At 32.3% G+C, this 20,007-nt stretch overlaps 1 protein-coding gene across 3 annotated transcripts in view; it reads right to left on the bottom strand.

Moving 5' to 3' along the window:
- LOC136033973 (neither inactivation nor afterpotential protein C-like) overlaps positions 1 to 20,007 on the bottom strand; it is a 203,825-nt gene that overhangs the window by 42,138 nt on the left and 141,680 nt on the right. For all 3 annotated transcript variants that reach the window (XM_065715002.1, XM_065715004.1, XM_065715003.1), the window contains 3 exons: positions 10,028 to 10,239; positions 4,740 to 4,819; positions 3,657 to 3,786 (listed from right to left, as the gene is read on the bottom strand). In XM_065715002.1, the coding sequence (XP_065571074.1) occupies positions 3,657 to 3,786; positions 4,740 to 4,819; positions 10,028 to 10,239 (422 nt within the window). The remainder of the gene's footprint in view (positions 1 to 3,656; positions 3,787 to 4,739; positions 4,820 to 10,027; positions 10,240 to 20,007) is intronic.

Genomic DNA, 20,007 nt, shown 5'->3' with positions numbered 1-20,007 from the left:
ATGAAGGAAACATTTTTAAAGAATATTTCTGATAATTTGTTTTGTATAGATGACCACCTGGCATCCGTATGCAGGTTTTCAAAAGGGCATATCAGCAATATCTTTGAAACAGTGTCGCGTGTGAAATTAAAACTTACAACGCATGCTGTGGGGGACGTTGAACAAAACAAAGACAATATTTGTGTCATATTACTACTAATTCTACTCCTACAACTACTACTACTGCTACTATTATGATTACTGCTACTATTCCTACTGCTACTAAAGCTAAGAACTTATATTAACTCTACTACTGCTACTACTGCAACTGCTTATAAACCTAGGGATATTAGGGCAAAAATTTTGGGCAGTATTTTAACTGTATTGAAATAATTCGAAATACACTTTGCCCACAAAGGTTGTTAAGACGACTTATCGGAAATGCTGACTAGTTGATGGCAATAAGTTAAAATTTTATCGTGTATTGAAGGGGATATTGAAAAAAAGGTGTTATGTGCATACTGCTAATGCTATTACTGCTATTACAACTATTGCTACAACACAAGCTAAGGGTATTAAGGTGAAGTTTTAAAGGAATATTTAGGCGGATGCTGAACTAAATCAAAACGAAATATGATTATGTAGATGGTCAATAGGGTGACTATGTAATATTACAATTACGGCTTATATTATTAAGTTACACCTTTCAGGTAAGTTGTGAAATATTTTGAACTAACCAGAAAACACTATCTGTATACTTTTGATACTAGTTCTATGGTTAATGTAACTAATGACACTATGGGCATTAAGTTGGAACTTTTAGGGAGAGTTCCAATTAAACGAAAAAACTATACGCATGCACGTTGTAAAAGAGCATATAAGTAATGTCATAGGCAACATAATTTGCACTTTACTGAAAAGGTTAATTTTTTCACTTTTTTAACTTTAATAAATCAAATATTATTAATATTTTAAGGAATAAATATCAGCAAATTTATATTAAATTGAAAATACACATTCATTTTTTTTCAAATGAAAATTATGTTCTGGTTTTGGGAAGGCGTAGGGGTTTTGAGCCCTACTCATGTTAATTTATCGTAATTTCTATTCGTTTTGGGTTCCATTTATTTATTTATGCTGATTTGTTGTAGTTTGACGCTATGCAGGTTGTCAAAAGAGTGTAACAGCAATATCTTAGGAACAAATTGGTGTGTGAAGTTGGAACTGACAGGGCTTGTTGTGAGGGATGTTGAACTAATCAAAAGAATATATTTGCATCCTAATGTTACAACTTTTACTCAAACTACTACTACTGATATTATTATTACTACTTTTATTGCTACTACTGCCATTAAAGCTTAGGCTACTACTTTCAATTATACTGCTATTACTACTAATACATTTAAAATTAAGGATATTAAGGGGGAAAATTTGGGATATATAGAAGCTGCATGGAATTAACTCAAAACACACTATACCCACACAGGTTGTCAAGCGGATGGATCAGAAATGCTTCTAGAACTGTTGATATTATTAAGCTGAAACTTTCAGCATGTATTGAAGAAGATGTTGAAGAAACCAAAGGTGCTATGTGTATACTGCTACTAATACTAATAAAACTATTGCTACTACGCAAGCTAAGTGTACTATGATGAAGCTTTCAAGTAGTATTTAGGTGGACGTCGAACCAAAATCAAAACAAACAATGAGCAGGTGGACTTTCAAAAGCTGACATAGCGATATTTAAGAACAACTTATATTATTAAATTAGACCTTTAAGTGTAAATTATGGGAGATTTTGAACTATCCAGAAAGCACTATGTGTACACTTTTAATAATACCACTACAGTTACTGTAACTAATGACGCTAATGGTATTAAGGTAAAACTTTTAGGGAACATTTACGAGGACTTTCAATTAAACGAAAAAACTGAATGCATGCAGGTTTTCAAAAGGGCATATGAGCGATATCATAGGCAGCACCACTCTATAACAGCTAGAAATATTATCAAAACTTCTAAAGGGGCTAATTCGATTCAAAATTTAAAGTTCTGGAGCCCTATTTAAGAGTATAAATGTATTGGACGACAAACAGCCCTTCTCTCAGGCCCACTCGTTTTCCAAACGCGTCGAGTCACAATTTTTAGATAGCCATTTTGTTCAGCATAGTAGAACGATTAAGCAACTACGTCCTTAGGGATATTGGGTATATCCCCCCCCCAAAAAAAATAATTATGCAAGTGGCGCATTATGCTTTAAAATTAAATGTTGCTTTAAATTAAATCAAAAAGCATTGTGTTTATGGTTGCCAATAAGACACCTCAACAATAAATCGAGAACAACTCGGGGTATTAAGTTGAAACTTTTGGGGCTGTTACTATTACTACTTCTGCTCTTAGAATTTAAATAAACAAAAAGAGTGCAAGTGTATACAAATTGTCAAAAAGCATAGAATATTTTGAGACTGATGTTAAGGTTTATTTTTTAGTTCAATTTCAGGATTTATAATACTAAATTAAAAAGTACTGTTTGTGTCAAGATTAAAATTGTTGAAAAAGTTTCTCCAACATACAAATACCAACCCAAACTATGGATTCTTATAGAAATGATATTAAGTTTTATCATAAGTTTTATCTTATAAAATGATATTAAGCTTTATTTTTTAGTTAGACTTCAGGATTTATAATACTAAGTTAAAAAATACTGTTTGTACCAGGATTAAAATTGTTGAAAGAGTTTCTCCAACATACAAATAGCAACCCGAACTATGGATTCTTATAGAAAACCCGAAAAAATAAAAATATTATTTTTCCATGAAAAAATATATCAGTAAAAAAAAAAGAAATTAATTTGAAAAACTTTTTCCACAAAACAAGTTTTTCAGAGAAAAGAAAAAGACCTCCAGTAAACCAAAAATTAGCAAAAATAAAGTCACATAATCTTCCAAGCGTAAAACTCCCACAAATCACAATCACTAGCAAGAACTTACAATAAATAGATGAGTCGAAATCAAAACACAAAAATAATTAACATGAGTAGGGCTGACAATCCCCATGCCTTCTTAAGGCCAGTAAATAAATGTACAGAAAAGGGGTTTCCCCCTCCTTAACACCTCATTCTTTAAGTTATACTTTGAATTTTTTCACAATTCACTAAGAACGACTCCTGAAACACAAGAGCTGTTTCATTTGAACAATTAGAAGCTTTTTTAAGTACTAAAAAACTTTAGCGTAAAGAGCGAGATGCTAAGGAGTGGGCAACCCCCTTCATATACGTAATATTTTTTTTCGTTTTAAATCTTAATGTTACTCCTTATCTTCAGTTGAAAAAACTTGTTTTTTTTAAGTTTAGTTTCAGTAAAGCTTAAATTATGTTCTGGTTTTTAGAAGGCATGAGGGTTATCAGCCCTACTCATGTTAATTTTAGCTCATTCTGAGTTCGACTCTGCTATTCATTGTAATTTCTGTTCGTTTTGAGTTTCATTTATTTATTAGCTAGATTATTTGATTTTATTTTTGCTCATTTTTGGCTTAATGGAGTTCTTTTCTTTACCTTTAAAATTGTTTTTGTGGAATTTGTTTTGATTAATAGATTATAGTAGGTAACAACTGTTACGGCTTGATAATACCAAACAAAACCAAAACTCTAAGTTTAAAAAAAGAAATAATTTATCATACCCAATAGAAGGCTTGGAGATAGGTGATACTACTTGTTTTGTTTGATGAGACAATCCAGCGAAGCGGTTATAGGAAGTTCCAGTTGGAGATTTACTGATGCTCTTCTTTTCATATCCATTTGTTTCAGAATCTAAAATTTTAATAATCTTAGATTAACGGTCAAAAGAGCTTTAATTTCTACCATGATTTAGTAACTCTTCCTTGATTTCGTTTGAAGTGTTGCGGCAATGGTGGAAAAATTAAAGATCCATGAAATTGAGGGATTTTTTTTTTTTAATTGAAGTGACAAAAGTAGTTTTATATTAGCTAATTCGTTTGCTGTTGTGTCCGTCAAACTTTTAAGGGAAATTCTGCCTAAGATTTTTGCTTAACCTCATGTACACATTTCCATCTGCATTGAGCGCTTGACATTGTTGAGACACAAGGCAGTCTCGGGGGTGACTGGGAAAAACACCAAGGCATTACACCCAAGGAACGCCCTGTGTCAGATTTTGCAACCGTTAATTCATCATACAAACACAAGGACCTCTGCAAGACACGTCAGCTTATGATTATCTGATTGTTAAAGTGAAATATTGTGTGGTGAAAATGTGGAAACTATTTCTTATTAAAATATTTTAAAATTTATATTTTCGAGGCCTTTCTTGACGCTATACTAAATACCATACAAGCACTTAACATGAAATTTTTAGTTTAGAAATACCATGATAATTATGCCTTTCAATTTAATTTATTTACTGCATATTGCCAATTTTTATACTGGTAGTTTTTATTATATTGTGTACATAGCTAATATTATAATTAAGGAAATGGGAAAAAATAAATAAAGTAACGATATTTTAGAATTCGCTTCTCAAACTAAAATCTAAAGAAAATTTTTATTAGCAGATAAAACTTTTTTAATTCCGATCGAAAAAAAGTAAGGAAATTTTGCTGAGAAAGCTAGTATTGACAAGCATTAAAAGTAAATCCCTGCAGACAGGTTAATTTTAGGAATCTCATTTATTTTATACAATTTAAAAAAGAGATAATAAATAGAGAAATTAAAAGAGAGAAAAAATATAGATATGAGTAACTACTTACGCTTTAGAAATGGATCTTTTTGTTTCATTGGCTCGTCCCAATCCAAAGACCTTTGGCGTTCTTTGACTTCTTTTTTCTCCCTAAAATAGAAAAGATGAGCTTTTTTTATTTATTTTGATATAATAGAATCAAACAACCAAACCCTAAAAAATTTAGTGGTTTAAAAAAAACTTCTTATTCCATATCGACAGCCCTTGTGTTTGATAAGTAGTTCTTAAGGTATTGAGATTAAAAGTCAAAGTTTAAGTAAGTAAAGCAAAGTTTAAAAGTTTAAAAGTAAAGACGAGGATTTCACAGTGGTGTAACCCCTTTTGTATAGAGAATACGTTCTGTTCGTTTTAATGTTCAATCTTAATCCTTATGTCGTTTAAATTGTATCTATCAATAATCCTAAACTTATGGGTAGCGTTCTGCTTTTTCTACCAGAATTAAAGTTTTGTTAAAGAATTAAAATTTTGAGCAAAATTCAAATATTTAGTAATAATTCTTGATGAACAGTAGTTTTGTTGAATAAGTTTAATTATGTTTTGTTTAATTACAAAATAGTTTACAAAAATAGTTTTGTTTAATTATGTTTTCACTACAAGGTTTCAGGTGGACGGAATGGGGTTTACCCCTTTCATACTTGAAGATGCACCAGTGGTGGCTCAAGATTGGTTTTACTGGAAAAGGATGGTGTCTGCTCTCTCGACCCTGGTTCCAAATCAGCAAGAGAATTAAATCAAGTAATTAAGTCAAGAAAGGGGTATTATTGCTCATATGAATAGAAAGTCTGTGTGGCTTTTGATTTTCTATGCCACTGAGGCGTTCGTAACCCATAAAATATGGTTCTCTGATTTATAAATATATTGTATATATCTCCCCTCCCCTAAAATTTGCGGTGAGACTCATGATACCCTTAGCACCTCTGTACCATTAGGAATGTAAATTTTTTATTTTAAGCTACATAAAAAAAGCTTGTTGCAATATGAGAACACTATTAATCCCCCCCTACCCAACTGTAACTAATCATAAGGGCACATACCAAATTTTCCCGTGAATCTATAGGGCTTATTGTAAATTCACTCTCCCCTTACTCAAAAACTCATTCTATATTTATCTGAAGACTCAATTAGAGTTGCCATTAAAATGTGCTCTTTGAGATGTGTCTCCCCCCTGCTCCGCCTACAAAATGGCCAATGTTCCTTCCTTCATAATAGCTAATGAGCACTTAGAGGTCACAGTGTATAATTTTAGTTATAAAATATGAATAAAATTAGTTTAGTTAACTAAAACCTTAAAATAAATTCCTGAAACATTCTATGCAGCAATAAGGGAGGTATCACCCTGCAAACTACTTATTCAGCCTCTGTCTAAATGAAGAAATATGAAAGATTAACTACTACCCATTCATACCCCGTTTTGGGGATTAAAAATGTTCTCTTAGGCATCTGATCCACCCCCTCGTGCTTACGCAATGACCCACCACCCTTCCTTCTCAGTAGCTGGGTTTGTAATTATACATCACTAAACACAATTTCATGAAAAGCCAAGTGAATCAACTTAGTTACATCAAGCATTAAACTAAATTCAAAATTCAACCATATATCTTGTATGGACTACCTGACCTTTCAGGGACGAATGCCCCATCGCGCGCCATTACTTCCTCTGCAAGTGTGATATTCGATATAGTTTTTTAATACTTATAAATCGATCGGCTATCTTGGAATTTTAAATCGGTAGCAACTTGGTCCTCTTAAGAACAAATCGTAGTTTGGTGCCAAGGAATGGCAGAAAACGCCATTTTCCCGTGACACAATCTTTTTGATAAAACAGTTCGTGATAACGAACTGTAGTAAGGAGCGACCCGGCTCAATAGTAACCAAAACTCTAAAAAATAGAATTTTGATATCAATAATTTTGATATCAATATTGTTTTTTTTATCAATTTTGAATTTTGATATAAATAGCTACATCAAAAGAATCGCATTGTAATGCTGATTTTAAATATATAATTTTAATCAAGTTTAGTCTTACCTATCAAAAGTTACGAGCCTGAGAAAATTTGCCTTATTTTAAAAAATAGGGGAAAACAACCCTTAAAAGTCATAGAATCATAACCAAAATCACACCATCAGGTTCAGCGTATCAGAGAACCCTAGTGTAGAAGTTTTAAGCTCCTATCTACAAAAATGTGGAATTTTGTATTTTTTGCCAGAAGGCAGATCACGGATGCGTGTTTATTTGCTTGTTTGTTTTTTTTGTTGTTTTTTTTTCCCAGGGGTGATCGTATCGACCCAGTGGTCTTAGAATCTTGCAAAAGGGCTCATTCTAATGGAAATGAAAAGTTTTAGTGCCCTTTTTAAGTAACCAAAAAAATTGAAGGGCACCTAGGCCCCCTCCCACGCTAATCATTTTCCCAAAGTCACCAGATTGAAATTCTGAGATGGCCATTTTATTCAGCGTAGTCAAAAAATCTTATAACTATGTCTTTGGGGACTACTTAGCCTACTCCCCCACAGTCCCCGTGGGAGGGGCTACAAGTTACAAACTTTGACCAGTGCTTACATATAGTAATGGTTATTTGGAAGTGTACAGACGTTATCAGGGGGATTTTTAGGTTGGGGGGAGGGGTTGGGAAGAGGGGATATGTTGGAGGAACTTTCTTTGGAGGAATTTGTCATGGAGGAAGAAAATTTTCATGAAGGGAGCGCAGGATTATCTAGCATTATTTAAAAAAAAACAATGCAAAAATAAATATGAAAAAGTTTTTTTCAACTGAAAGTAAGGAGAAACATTAAAATTCGTAACGAACGGAAATGATTACGCATATGATGGGCTCACCTCCCCCTAATACCCTCGCTCTTTTTAAAGGTAAAGTATTCTTAGTAATTTCAACTATTTATTCTACGGCTTTTGTGATTCAGTGGTCATTCTTAAGAAATTGGAACAAAATTTAAGCTTTAGTGTAAAGAGCGAGGTTCTGACGAGGGGGTGAACCTCATTGTATACGTAACAAAAACATGAGAATACAGAAGTTCGCTACATAAGCTAATTTGTAAGTTACGTATATCTTTTACTAATAAAAACATTCGTAAAAAAATTAAAAGTTCTAGTTGCCTTTTTGAGTAACCAAAAATCGTAGGGCAACTAGGCCTCCTCCCCCGCTCCTTTTTTCTCAAAATCATTCGATCAAAACTGTGAGAAAGCCATTTAGAAAAAAAAAAAAAAAAGGCAAATTACGTTTTAATTATTCATCTACAGAGATCCAAAATCAAAACATGCATTGATTCAAAAACGTTCAGAAATTAAATAAAACAAACAAGTTTTTTTAACGGAAAGTAAGGAGCGACATTAAAACTTAAAACGAACAGAAATTACTTCGTATATGAAGGGAGATGCTTTCTCATCAACGCCCCACTCTTTACGCTAAAGTTTGACTCTTTCTCTTAACTCTACTTTTTAAAACAGTAAAAAACTTTAGCGTAAAGAGCGGGGCGTTGATGAGGAAGCATCTCCTTTCATATACGAAGTAATTTCTGTTCGTTTTAAGTTTTAATGTCGCTCCTTACTTTCCGTTAAAAAAACTTGTTTTTTATTTAATCATTTATAGAGGGCGCTAGAAATTTAATTTCCGCTAAAATGAGTCCTCTCTCGATCGTCTAGGACCATTGGTTTGATATGATCATCCCCGAGGAATAAAACTATAATCTTTTTTCTGACAAAATACAAAATTCCACATTTTTATATAATTTGGGATTTTGAAATTCTGCAGTGGAGTTCTCTAATGTTTTGAATCTGATGTTGTGATTTTCATTAAGATCACTTCTCTTTTTTTGGAGGGGGGGTGGGGGGTGGTTGAGTGTTTCCTCCCTTTTTCAAAGATTAAGCAAACATTTTCAGGTTCGTAGCTTTTACCGGGAAGCATTCAATTTAATTAATTGTATAGATTTGGAATTGCGAAAAACGCGAAAATGCAAAATTCCACATTTATAAAGATGAGAGCGTGAAACCTCTACAACAGTGTTGTCTGATATGCTGAATTCAGGTTTTCCTTTTTTCATCAAGATTACTCACTGTTCTGGTGGGAGGAGCTGTTTTTCCTTTTTTTCCCAAATGGAGAATTTTTTTTTCAGGCTTGTAATTTTGTTGGGTAGCTTGAAACTTAATGCATTTTATATATGTTGAATCAACATAAAAGTGATTTCTTTTCAGTACATAGTGCTATCGGAACTCATTGCCACGAACTGTTCGTTGCCACAAACTGTTTGATACATAAAAAATAAACCACTGTTTTCATTTAAGTGTCGAGAAAAACAGTGTTACTAGTAACAACTGAATCTCCCTTCCTGGAAAATTCCCTAGCAACGCTCAGGAACCACAAGCTTGAAACCTCTACGACAGAGTTCTCTGATGGGCTAGAAAGGGTGGTGTAATTTTCATCAAGATCACTTTCCCTTGGTGGAGTGAGGGGTAGGGTTCCCCCTTGCTTTGAAAGTCCGGCATATTTTCTCAGGCTCGTATTTATTGATGGTTAACATTAGGCTTGATGAGTTTTATGTATTTTGAATCAATAAAAATGTGATTTTTTTTGTATATATTGTTATCAAAACTCCTTTTATAAGTTCTCGGTTACTTAGCCGTGGTTACTCCATTCCCATAGTAACGAACTGTTTGACTCCGAGCTTTTACCGAAAAGCTATCATATTGTTCATTTCAACTTGGTATACTTAAAAAGGAGGCTACTGGTAATAGTGTATTTAGTAATGTGAACTTATGTCCAAAATACATCGAAAAGTAGATAAAATAAATTAATACTAATTAATGATACAGAATTTATGGTGTCTTTTTGACTCTTTAATTATTGCTGGGATATCTTAGTCAAATGAGGAACTATAGTTAAGTTCTCTCAATGGTATGGCAAGAATTGAAACTCATTTTATCTAGGGTACTGGAACTCAAAGATGCAATAGAAAACAACCAATTTTAATAATAAATGTGTAGCAATAGCCGTTTTAACAATAACAAATATTTTAGCAATTCCCGAACAAAGGTGTTTCAGTGTCAGCCTGGTGTGGTCGACTAACCTAAGTAAAAGTACGAGTTGGTTAACCTTAATGTTCAAATAATTCAGCTTTTACTGCATCGCCAGATATATAGTTTTTTCTAAGTTATATGTATAAAAAAATAACAGCCGTCTGAATATCAACCCTCATGCATTAGCAAACGATTGAAATTCAGTTCAGAGAAAAATATAAAAAAAATAGTAGGAAAACAAAGTATAAAGAAAAGTATAAAAAAAAACTTACGATTTTATCTTATTGAACGCGTTGGCACACATGAATGCAGTATCCAAAAAATATAGATTTTTGTTTCCAAATGGAAGTTTGTTGACTTTTGGTATGATTTTCTTGAATGCTTCTTTGTGTGTACCCCTATTGACCGGTTGAACCACATTTAAATCTATGGAGGATGTAAATTTGCGTAAGTTGCCACATGCCTCCTGATTGTACAAATGAACCTAAAATAAAAGCAACATTTATAAGAATGGCTGTTTCAAGAGGTTAGGCCGATTAGGCCATATATATATATATACATATATATATATATATATATATATATATATATATATATATATATATATATATATATATATATATATATATATATATATATATATATATATATATATATATATATGTATATATATATATATATATATATATATATATATATATATATATATATATATATATATATATATATATATATATATATATATATATATATATATATATATAAATAAGTTGTTTGTCTGTCTGTTGACTGACAACATGTTTGTGTGTCGACTGACGTCATGTTTATCAACTGACGTCATTACAAGGATTGAGCCTTATGCCGTCATGAAGTTGTTTGTCGACTGACGAAATTACAGACCAGGACACCGGGACACAAATGACGACCGGGACACCAGGACACAGGGAATATAAATGACGAACGGGACACTCAAAGAGAAATTACAGACTGGGACACCGGGACGCAAATAATGACCGGAACGCAGGGAATATAAATGACGACCGGGACACAGGGACACAAATGCAACGGGGACACCGGGGGCACAGGGGGGATACATAAATGACGACCGGGCACAGGGAATGTTCAATTAGCAATCACCATCAGCAAAGCTCAAGGGCAATCATTAGAATAATGAGGTATAGATCTGAATACGGATTGTTTTCCCCATGGACAATTATATGTTGCATGTTCAAGAGTCAGTAAGCCTGACAATCTATTTATATGTACAGACAATGGGACAGCGAAGAATGTTGTATATTCGCAAGTTTTATGTAGTTAAAAACATATATATATATATATATATATATATATATATATATATATATATATATATATATATATATATATATATATATATATATATATATATATATATATAAAAATAAGTTGTCTGTCTGTGGATCAGGTGAGGTCATGTTTCTGTGTCGACTGACGTCATGAAGTTAGTTGTCGTCATTTTTGCTATGACGGTGACGTCATTAAAGATATTTAAGACATATATGTTCACGTAGAAATCTATTAATGTTTAAGTTTACAATGACTGATGAACTTACAATGGCAAAAGCCGATGAAGATGCTCAAAGAGTCTATGCCAAAAAACTTGCTGCTGATAGAGAATTTTTGCTATGACGGTGACGTCATTAAAGATATTTAAGACATATATGTTCACGTAAAAATCTATTAATGTTTAAGTTTACAATGACTGATTGCTCAAAGAGTCTATGCCAAAAAACTTGCTGCTGATAGAGAAAGTCAGAAAAGAAAGCGTGCCGAGGAACTACCAGAGCAACGCGAAAGCAGACTTGCTGCTAAAAGAGAAATTGAAAAAAGTAGGCGTGCCGAGGAATCACAAGAACAGCAAGAAATCAGGCTTGCTGCTGATAGAGAAAGTAAGAAAAGAAAGCGTGCCGAGGAATCACAAGAACAGGAAGAAATCAGGCTTGCTGCTGATAGAGAAAGTAAGAAAAGAAAGCGTGCCGAGAAATCAGAGCAACCTGAAAGTTATCGCCTGGCATTCAGGTACAGCCCAGTCGATGATTATAGCTTGAGTAGATGTGTTCAAATCGGGACAATGTCTAAAATTTGTCCCTATTGTAAGGCCTTGAAATTCAATGGTGAAACAATGGGAATGTGTTGCGCCTCAGGAAAAGTTAAACTTCCTCTATTGGCTGCACCACCAGAGCCATTGAAGACTTTCCTTACTGGAACTACGTCAGAATCTAAGCGTTTTTTGTCAAAAATCAGAAAATACAACTCATGTTTCCAAATGACGTCGTTTGGAGCCCAAATCGAAAATCCAGATCAATTTATGTCTACTTTCAAAGTAAAAGGGCAAATTTATCATAGAGCAGGGTCCCTTCTACCATTCTCAGGCGAGAATCATAAATTTTTACAATTGTACTTCATCAGTGATAGAAATTCTGAATTGAATGCACGTTGCGAAATTTCTCCCAAGGTTGAAAGGACAATCGTTTCCCAATTGCAACATCTTTTCCACGAAAATAATAATTTAGTGCGTCTGTTCAAAACAGCCATCGATTTGATGCCTACTGATACGCATAAAATTGTTATTTCCGCTGACAAAACGCCTCCTGGCCAACATGTGCGCAGATACAATGCTCCAACTATCGACGAAGTGGCAATCGTTATGGTCGGTGATCAGTTTTTACCTCGAGATATTATTCTTCATAAGCGAAACGCTCAGTTGTTAAGAATTGCTGAAACTCATCGATGCTACGATGCCCTACAATCTATATATATAAAAATAAGTTGTCTGTGTGTGGATCTGTGGATCAGGTGACGTCACCTGAAAAAACTGGATCAGGTGACGTCAAAACTGAAAAAACTAAAAAAAGCAAAAACTACAAAAAAAACTAAAAACTAATAAAAAAAATAAAAAAGCTAAAAAACTAAAAAAACTAAAAAAAGGCAAAAACTACAAAAAAAAACTAAAAACTAATAAAAAAGCTAAAAAACTAAAAAAACTAAAAAAAGGCAAAAACTACAAAAAAAACTAAAAACTAATAAAAAAAATAAAAAAGCTAAAAAACTAAAAAAACTAAAAAAAGGTAAAAAACTAAAAAAACTAAAAACTAAAAAAAACTAAAAAAAAGGAAAAAACTGAAAAATAAGCTAAAATAAAGGTAAAAACCAATAAAAAACTAAAAAAAAAACTGAAAAAACTAAAAAAAGGCAAAAACTACAAAAAAACTAAAAACTAATAAAAAAAAGTAAAACAGCTAAAAAACTAAAAAAACTAAAAAAACTAAAAAAAGGTAAAAAACTAAAAAAAATAAAAAATAAAAAAAAACTAAAAAAAAACAAAAACTGAAAAATAAGCTAAAATAAAGGTAAAAACCAATAAAAAACTAAAAAGAAAAAAAGGAAAAAACTAAAAAAAATTTTCATCTAAAAAACTAAAAAAAAACTAAAAAAGGTAAAAACTAAAAGAACTAAAAAAGAAAAAAATAAATGACGACACTCAAAGAGAAAGCGACCAGGACAAAAGGAATGTTCGATTAGCAATCAACAAAGCACCGGGACACAGGGAGTAAAAATGACGACCAGGACATAAGTAAAAAAAAAAAACTAACAAAACTAAAAAGAAGGTAAAAACTACAAAAAAACTAAAAAGAAAAAAACTAAAAAAAGGCAAAAACTACAAAAAAAACTAAAAACTAATAAAAAAGCTAAAAAACTAAAAAAACTAAAAAAAAGGCAAAAACTACAAAAAAACTAAAAACTAATAAAAAAAATAAAAAAGCTAAAAAACTAAAAAACTAAAAAAACTAAAAAAAGGTAAAAAACTAAAAAAACTAAAAACTAAAAAAAACTAAAAAAAGGAAAAAACTGAAAAATAAGCTAAAATAAAGGTAAAAACCAATAAAAAACTAAAAAAAAAAACTGAAAAAACTAAAAAAAGGCAAAAACTACAAAAAAAACTAAAAACTAATAAAAAAAGTAAAAAAGCTAAAAAACTAAAAAACTAAAAAAACTAAAAAAAGGTAAAAAACTAAAAAACTAAAAACTAAAAAAAACTAAAAAAAGGAAAAAACTGAAAAATAAGCTAAAATAAAGGTAAAAACCAATAAAAAACTAAAAAAAAACTGAAAAAACTAAAAAAAGGCAAAAACTACAAAAAAAAACTAAAAACTAATAAAAAAAGTAAAAAAGCTAAAAAACTAAAAAAACTAAAAAAACTAAAAAAAGGTAAAAAACTAAAAAAAAATAAAAAATAAAAAAAAACTAAAAAAAGCAAAAACTGAAAAATAAGCTAAAATAAAGGTAAAAACCAATAAAAAACTAAAAAGAAAAAAAGGAAAAAACTAAAAAAAATTTTCATCTAAAAAACTAAAAAAAACTAAAAAAGGTAAAAACTAAAAGAACTAAAAAAGAAAAAAATAAATGACGACACTCAAAGAGAAAGCGACCAGGACAAAAGGAATGTTTGATTAGCAATCAACAAAGCACCGGGACACAGGGAGTATAAATGACGACCAGGACATAAGTAAAAAAAAAAAACTAACAAAACTAAAAAGAAGGTAAAAACTACAAAAAAACTAAAAAGAAAAAAACTAAAAAAAGACAAAAACTACAAAAAAAAACTAAAAACTAATAAAAAAGCTAAAAAACTAAAAAAACTAAAAAAAGGCAAAAACTACAAAAAAAAACTAAAAACTAATAAAAAAAATAAAAAAGCTAAAAAACTAAAAAAACTAAAAAAACTAAAAAAAAGGTAAAAAACTAAAAAAACTAAAAACTAAAAAAAACTAAAAAAAAGGAAAAAACTGAAAAATAAGCTAAAATAAAGGTAAAAACCAATAAAAACTAAAAAAAAACTGAAAAAACTAAAAAAAGGCAAAAACTACAAAAAAAACTAAAAACTAATAAAAAAAGTAAAAAAGCTAAAAAACTAAAAAAATAAAAAACTAAAAAAAGGTAAAAAACTAAAAAAATAAAAAATAAAAAAAAACTAAAAAAAAGGAAAAAACTGAAAAATAAGCTAAAATAAAGGTAAAAACCAATAAAAAACTAAAAAGAAAAAAAGGAAAAAACTAAAAAAATTTTCATCTAAAAAACTAAAAAAAACTAAAAAAGGTAAAAACTAAAAGAACTAAAAAAGAAAAAAATAAATGACGACACTCAAAGAGAAAGCGACCAGGACAAAAGGAATGTTCGATTAGCAATCAACAAAGCACCGGGACACAGGGAGTATAAATGACGACCAGGACACAAGTAAAAAAAAAAACTAACAAAACTAAAAAGAAGGTAAAAACTACAAAAAAACTAAAAAGAAAAAAAAACTAAAAACTAATAAAAAAACTAAAAAATCTAAAAATCAAAATAAACTAAAAAAGAAAAAAAAAGGAAAAAAATAAAGGAGAAAAACAAAACTAAAAAACGAATGTAGCCTATATACAGACCGGGACACCGGGATACAAATGACGACCGGGACACAGGGAATATAAATGACGACCGGGACACAGGGACACAACTACAACGGGGACACCGGGGGAAACAGGGGGATATAAATGACGACCGGGACACCGGGACAGGGAATGGTCGATTAGCAATCACCATCAACAAAGCTCAAGGGCAATCATTAGAATCATGAGGTATAGATCTGAATACAGATTGTTTTCCCATGGACCATTATATGTTGCATGTTCAAGAGTCGGTAAACCTGACAATCTATTTATATGCAAAGACAATGGGAAAGCAAAGAATGTTGTATATTCGCAAGTTTTACGTAGTTAAAACCATATATATATATATATATATATATATATATATATATATATATATATATATATATATATATATATCTATCTATATTCACAGGTGGGACATAGGGACACAACTACAATGGCGCGTAACTATTATGGCGCGTAACGACTTACGCGCGCGGGGGGGCTTGGGGGGGGGGTCGCGAAGCGCCCCCACCAACTAGGTGTTGGGGTGGCGCGAAGCGCCACCCCAACAGCTAGTATCCTATAATTTTTTGGGATGGAGCCGACGGCTATCACTTTAATATTAAATTGATGAATCCAGCCACTAACAAAGAAATGAATAAGAAATGCAGTGCAATGCATTATTATTCCTATAGACTAATGATTCGGCAGGATGAAGAAAATTATATTTTAAAATGCCGTGAATTGTTTCACCAAATTGTCGTTGATATGTATGCTAAAATTGAATCAGAACGTTTGCTATATATCCGCCTGAATCAGACCAAGCTCCGCTCTGAACAATACATTCATTTGCGAGATGCAGTTATAAATGACGGTAATACCACAAACGTTGGAAGATTAACAATTTTACCTTCGTCATATGCTGGCAGTCCCCGTCATATGCATGAATATGCTCAAGATGCTATTGCGTATGTTCGTCTCTATGGTCGTCCAGATTCATTTATTACATTTACATGTAATCAATCTTGAAACGAGATACTGCAGCTTTTACTTCAAGGCCAATAGGCGGTTCATAGGCATGACATTACGGCCCGTGTCTTCCGGCAAAAGTTGAAATCACTGATAAACTACATAGTAAAACTTGAAGTGTTTGGGTCAGTGCGATGCTGGATGTACTCAGTGGAATGGCAAAAACGAGGTTTGCCACACGCACATATACTAATCTGGCTATATAAAAAAATTACTTCGAACGAAATTGATGATGTGATTTCCGCTGAAATACCTGATAAAAATTTCAATAAGGGGTTACATGATATTATTGTAAAAAATATGATACATGGATCTTGCGGTGCACTGAACGAAAATTCACCATGCATGGCCAAAGGAAGGTGCACAAAGCAATATCCTCGACTTTTAGTATCAAAAACAATTACTGGCAATGATGGTTACCCACAATATAGAAGAAGATCTACTGAAGATGGCGGTAAAACAGCGATAATAAAGAAGCGTAACGGTACCACCATCGAAGTAGATAACCAGTGGGTTGTTCCATATTCCCCATTATTATCAAAAACATTTAATGCAAACATAAACGTTGAATACTGTAGCTCCGTAAAGGCAATCAAATACATATTTAAATACGTCAACAAAGGCAGTGACATGGCAGTTTTTGGCTTGCAGCCCGAAATCAAAGATTTCGACGAAATCGTACAATATCAGGCTGGAAGATACATAAGCAGTAATGAAGCTGTTTGGCGAATTCTTTCATTTCCGATACATGAACGTAGTCCAGCTGTTGTTCACTTAGCGGTACATTTACAGAATGGTCAACGTGTTTATTTCACGGAAACCAACGTGCAACAAAGAGCCCTGAATCCACCGGATACAACATTAACAGGTTTTTTTTTCGCTTTGCAAAAATGATTCTTTTGCAAAAAAACTGCTGTATACTGAAGTGCCTTCGTATTACACGTGGAATACTGAAAATAAAGTATTTGAACGTCGAAAACAGGGTAAGTCATTCGACGGCCAACCTACCATCTTCAAAAATACCACGATAGGAAGACTCTACACCGTTCACCCCAATCAACATGAATGCTTCTTTCTACGCCTGCTTTTGGTGAATGTACCCGGTCCGACATCCTTTGAGCATTTGAGAACTGTAAACGGTACTTTACATGACACTTACCGTAGTGCATGTCAAGCTCTGAATTTATTGGAGAATGACCAACACTGGGATAACTGCATCAATGACGCGTGCGAAACGTCAACCCCAAGTCAAATTCGTGCATTGTTTGGCATCATTTTAACAACTTGCTCTCCATCAGCTCCTACAGAGTTATGGGAAAAATATAAGTCAAAAATGTCCGAAGATATACTGCATCGAAAACAGTCCTACAGAGACGTCAGATATTACTTTTGATTTTACATCAGAAATTTATAACTACACTTTAGTTATTATAGAAGATTTGTGGGTATGTATGGCAAACAAACCTCTTCAGGATTTGGGAATGCCTTCACCTAACCGTATCGCTGCTGTTTCGACATGTGTAGAATTGGATCGTGAACAAAGTTACAGTACGAGTGATCTATTGTCGTATGAACAAAATAACATTTCCAAGTTAACGTCGGAACAAAAAGACATTTATGATACGATAATGCATTGTGTCGATAACAACGTTGGAGAAATTTTCTTTTTGGATGCGCCAGGAAGTACTGGTAAAACGTTTGTGATAAAACTGATTCTGGCATCAATTAGATCAAAAAATGATATAGCGTTGGTAATTGCGTCGTCCGGAATAGCCGCAACATTACTGCCTGGTGGAAGAACTGCTCATTCCGCTTTGAAATTGCCTCTGAATTTGCATTCTACAGAAACTCCCACGTGCAATATTTCCAAATCATCTGGGATGGGTAAAGTATTGCAGCAAAGCAAACTTATTATTTGGGATGAGTGCACAATGGCACACAAAAAATCGCTCGAGGCTCTGGATCAATGCTTGAAAGATTTGAGAGGCAAGTCGAAACCCTTTGGCAGCACATTAATATTGCTTGCGGGAGATTTCAGGCAAACATTACCTATAATACCTAGATCAACTCCTGCAGACGAAATGAATGCTTGCCTGAAAAATTCTAATTTATGGGCACACGTAAAAATATTAAAATTAACTATAAATATGCGTGTCCGATTGCAAAACGATGACTCTGGTCAAACATTTTCAGATCAATTGCTGGCAATTGGAAACGGAAAGCTCCCAGTAGACTCAATTTCAGGACGTATACAACTACCTGCTGATTTCTGTAATTTAGTGACGTCCAAAAATGAATTGATTGAAAAAGTATTTCCGAATATTCTAAAAAATTATAAAAATAATAAATGGCTAAGTGAAAGAGCGATTCTCGCACCCAAAAATATAGACGTCCACGAAATCAACAATATTGTTTTGACCAAGATTCGAGACCAGGCAGTCCTTTACAAGTCAGTCGACACAGTTTTGGAACCAAATGAAGCGGTTAATTATCCATCTGAATTTTTAAATTCCATAGAAAATATATAAAATATATAGAAAATATCCATAGAAAATATATAGAAAAAAGTATAGAAAATATAGAAAAATAGAAAAATATAAAAAATATCCATAGAAAATATATTAAATATATATCTATCTATATTCACAGTTGGGACACAGGGATACATTTAAAATGGCGCGTAACTAATATGGCGCGTAACGACTTACGCGCGCGGGGGGGGGGCCTGGGGGGAGCGCGAAACACCCCCACCAACTAGGTGTTGGGGTTGCGCGAAGCGCTACCCCAACACGCAAAACACACACGACCACACAAAGCCGGTGTGTGTGTGTGTGTGTGTGTGTGTGTTTCCTCCGTGTTTCTTTTGTTCTTTCCGTTCCTGTGTGCCTGACTGTGCTTGTGTGTCCGACTTTGTGTGGTTGTGAGTGTATGTATTTTTCTCTCTCTGTGTTTTCGTCCCTCTCTCTCCAAGCCTGTGTGTCTAACTTTCTGTGGTTGTTTGTGTCTGCTATTTGTGACGTAATGACTACACTGACAATAAATACAATGAATACAGACGTATTAAATTTTCGAAAAAAAATCGTCCACATAAAGTAATCTTTGACACTTGATATAATTTGCTCTTTTTAAAATCACACATATTTAAGTGACTATTTTCTTGTTTGAAAATATTATTTCTAATGTAAAGAAAAATCCATTCATTAAATATATTTAAGTTTGTTTCTGCTATTTTACAGTTTAAATTACACATTTTCTTTTGCATCTAATTCATTTAGGTTTCATTTATTATGAAAGATTAGTTAAGTTCACTTATCATCATTTGTTCCATTTCGTAGGTACAAGTTTTATTTCTTTAAGTTTAATATTTATATAGGTTAATTTATGCCTGATTTCACCAAATATTTTGCGTGAAAAAATTGATTCTATTTTTAAGGGAATTCCTATAAAAGCAATTCATATATGAACGATGAAAACCACAGATTTTCCAAACAAATAAGAAAATTTAAAATTTATCTGAAAACGTGAGCGAATAAACTTGCTTCAAAACAAAAGAGAACTTTTAATTTTAATTCTAAATTAATTTTAAATCACCAACTCAAGGGATTACTTTACCTGTTGGCAAACGTATATTAGCTTATATTAGGTATATTATTAGTTTATATATATTATTAGTATATTAGGTATTACTTTAGGTATTACTTAGTACTCAAGGGATTACTTTACCTGTTGGCAAAAGTATATTAGCTTATATTAGGTATATTATTAGTTTATAT

The sequence above is a fragment of the Artemia franciscana genome, chromosome 12 (assembly GCF_032884065.1).
Source record: "Artemia franciscana chromosome 12, ASM3288406v1, whole genome shotgun sequence".
Taxonomy (NCBI): domain Eukaryota; kingdom Metazoa; phylum Arthropoda; class Branchiopoda; order Anostraca; family Artemiidae; genus Artemia; species Artemia franciscana.
The sequence above is the reverse complement of the archived record's forward strand: the minus strand, read 5'-3'. Positions and strand labels throughout refer to the sequence as shown.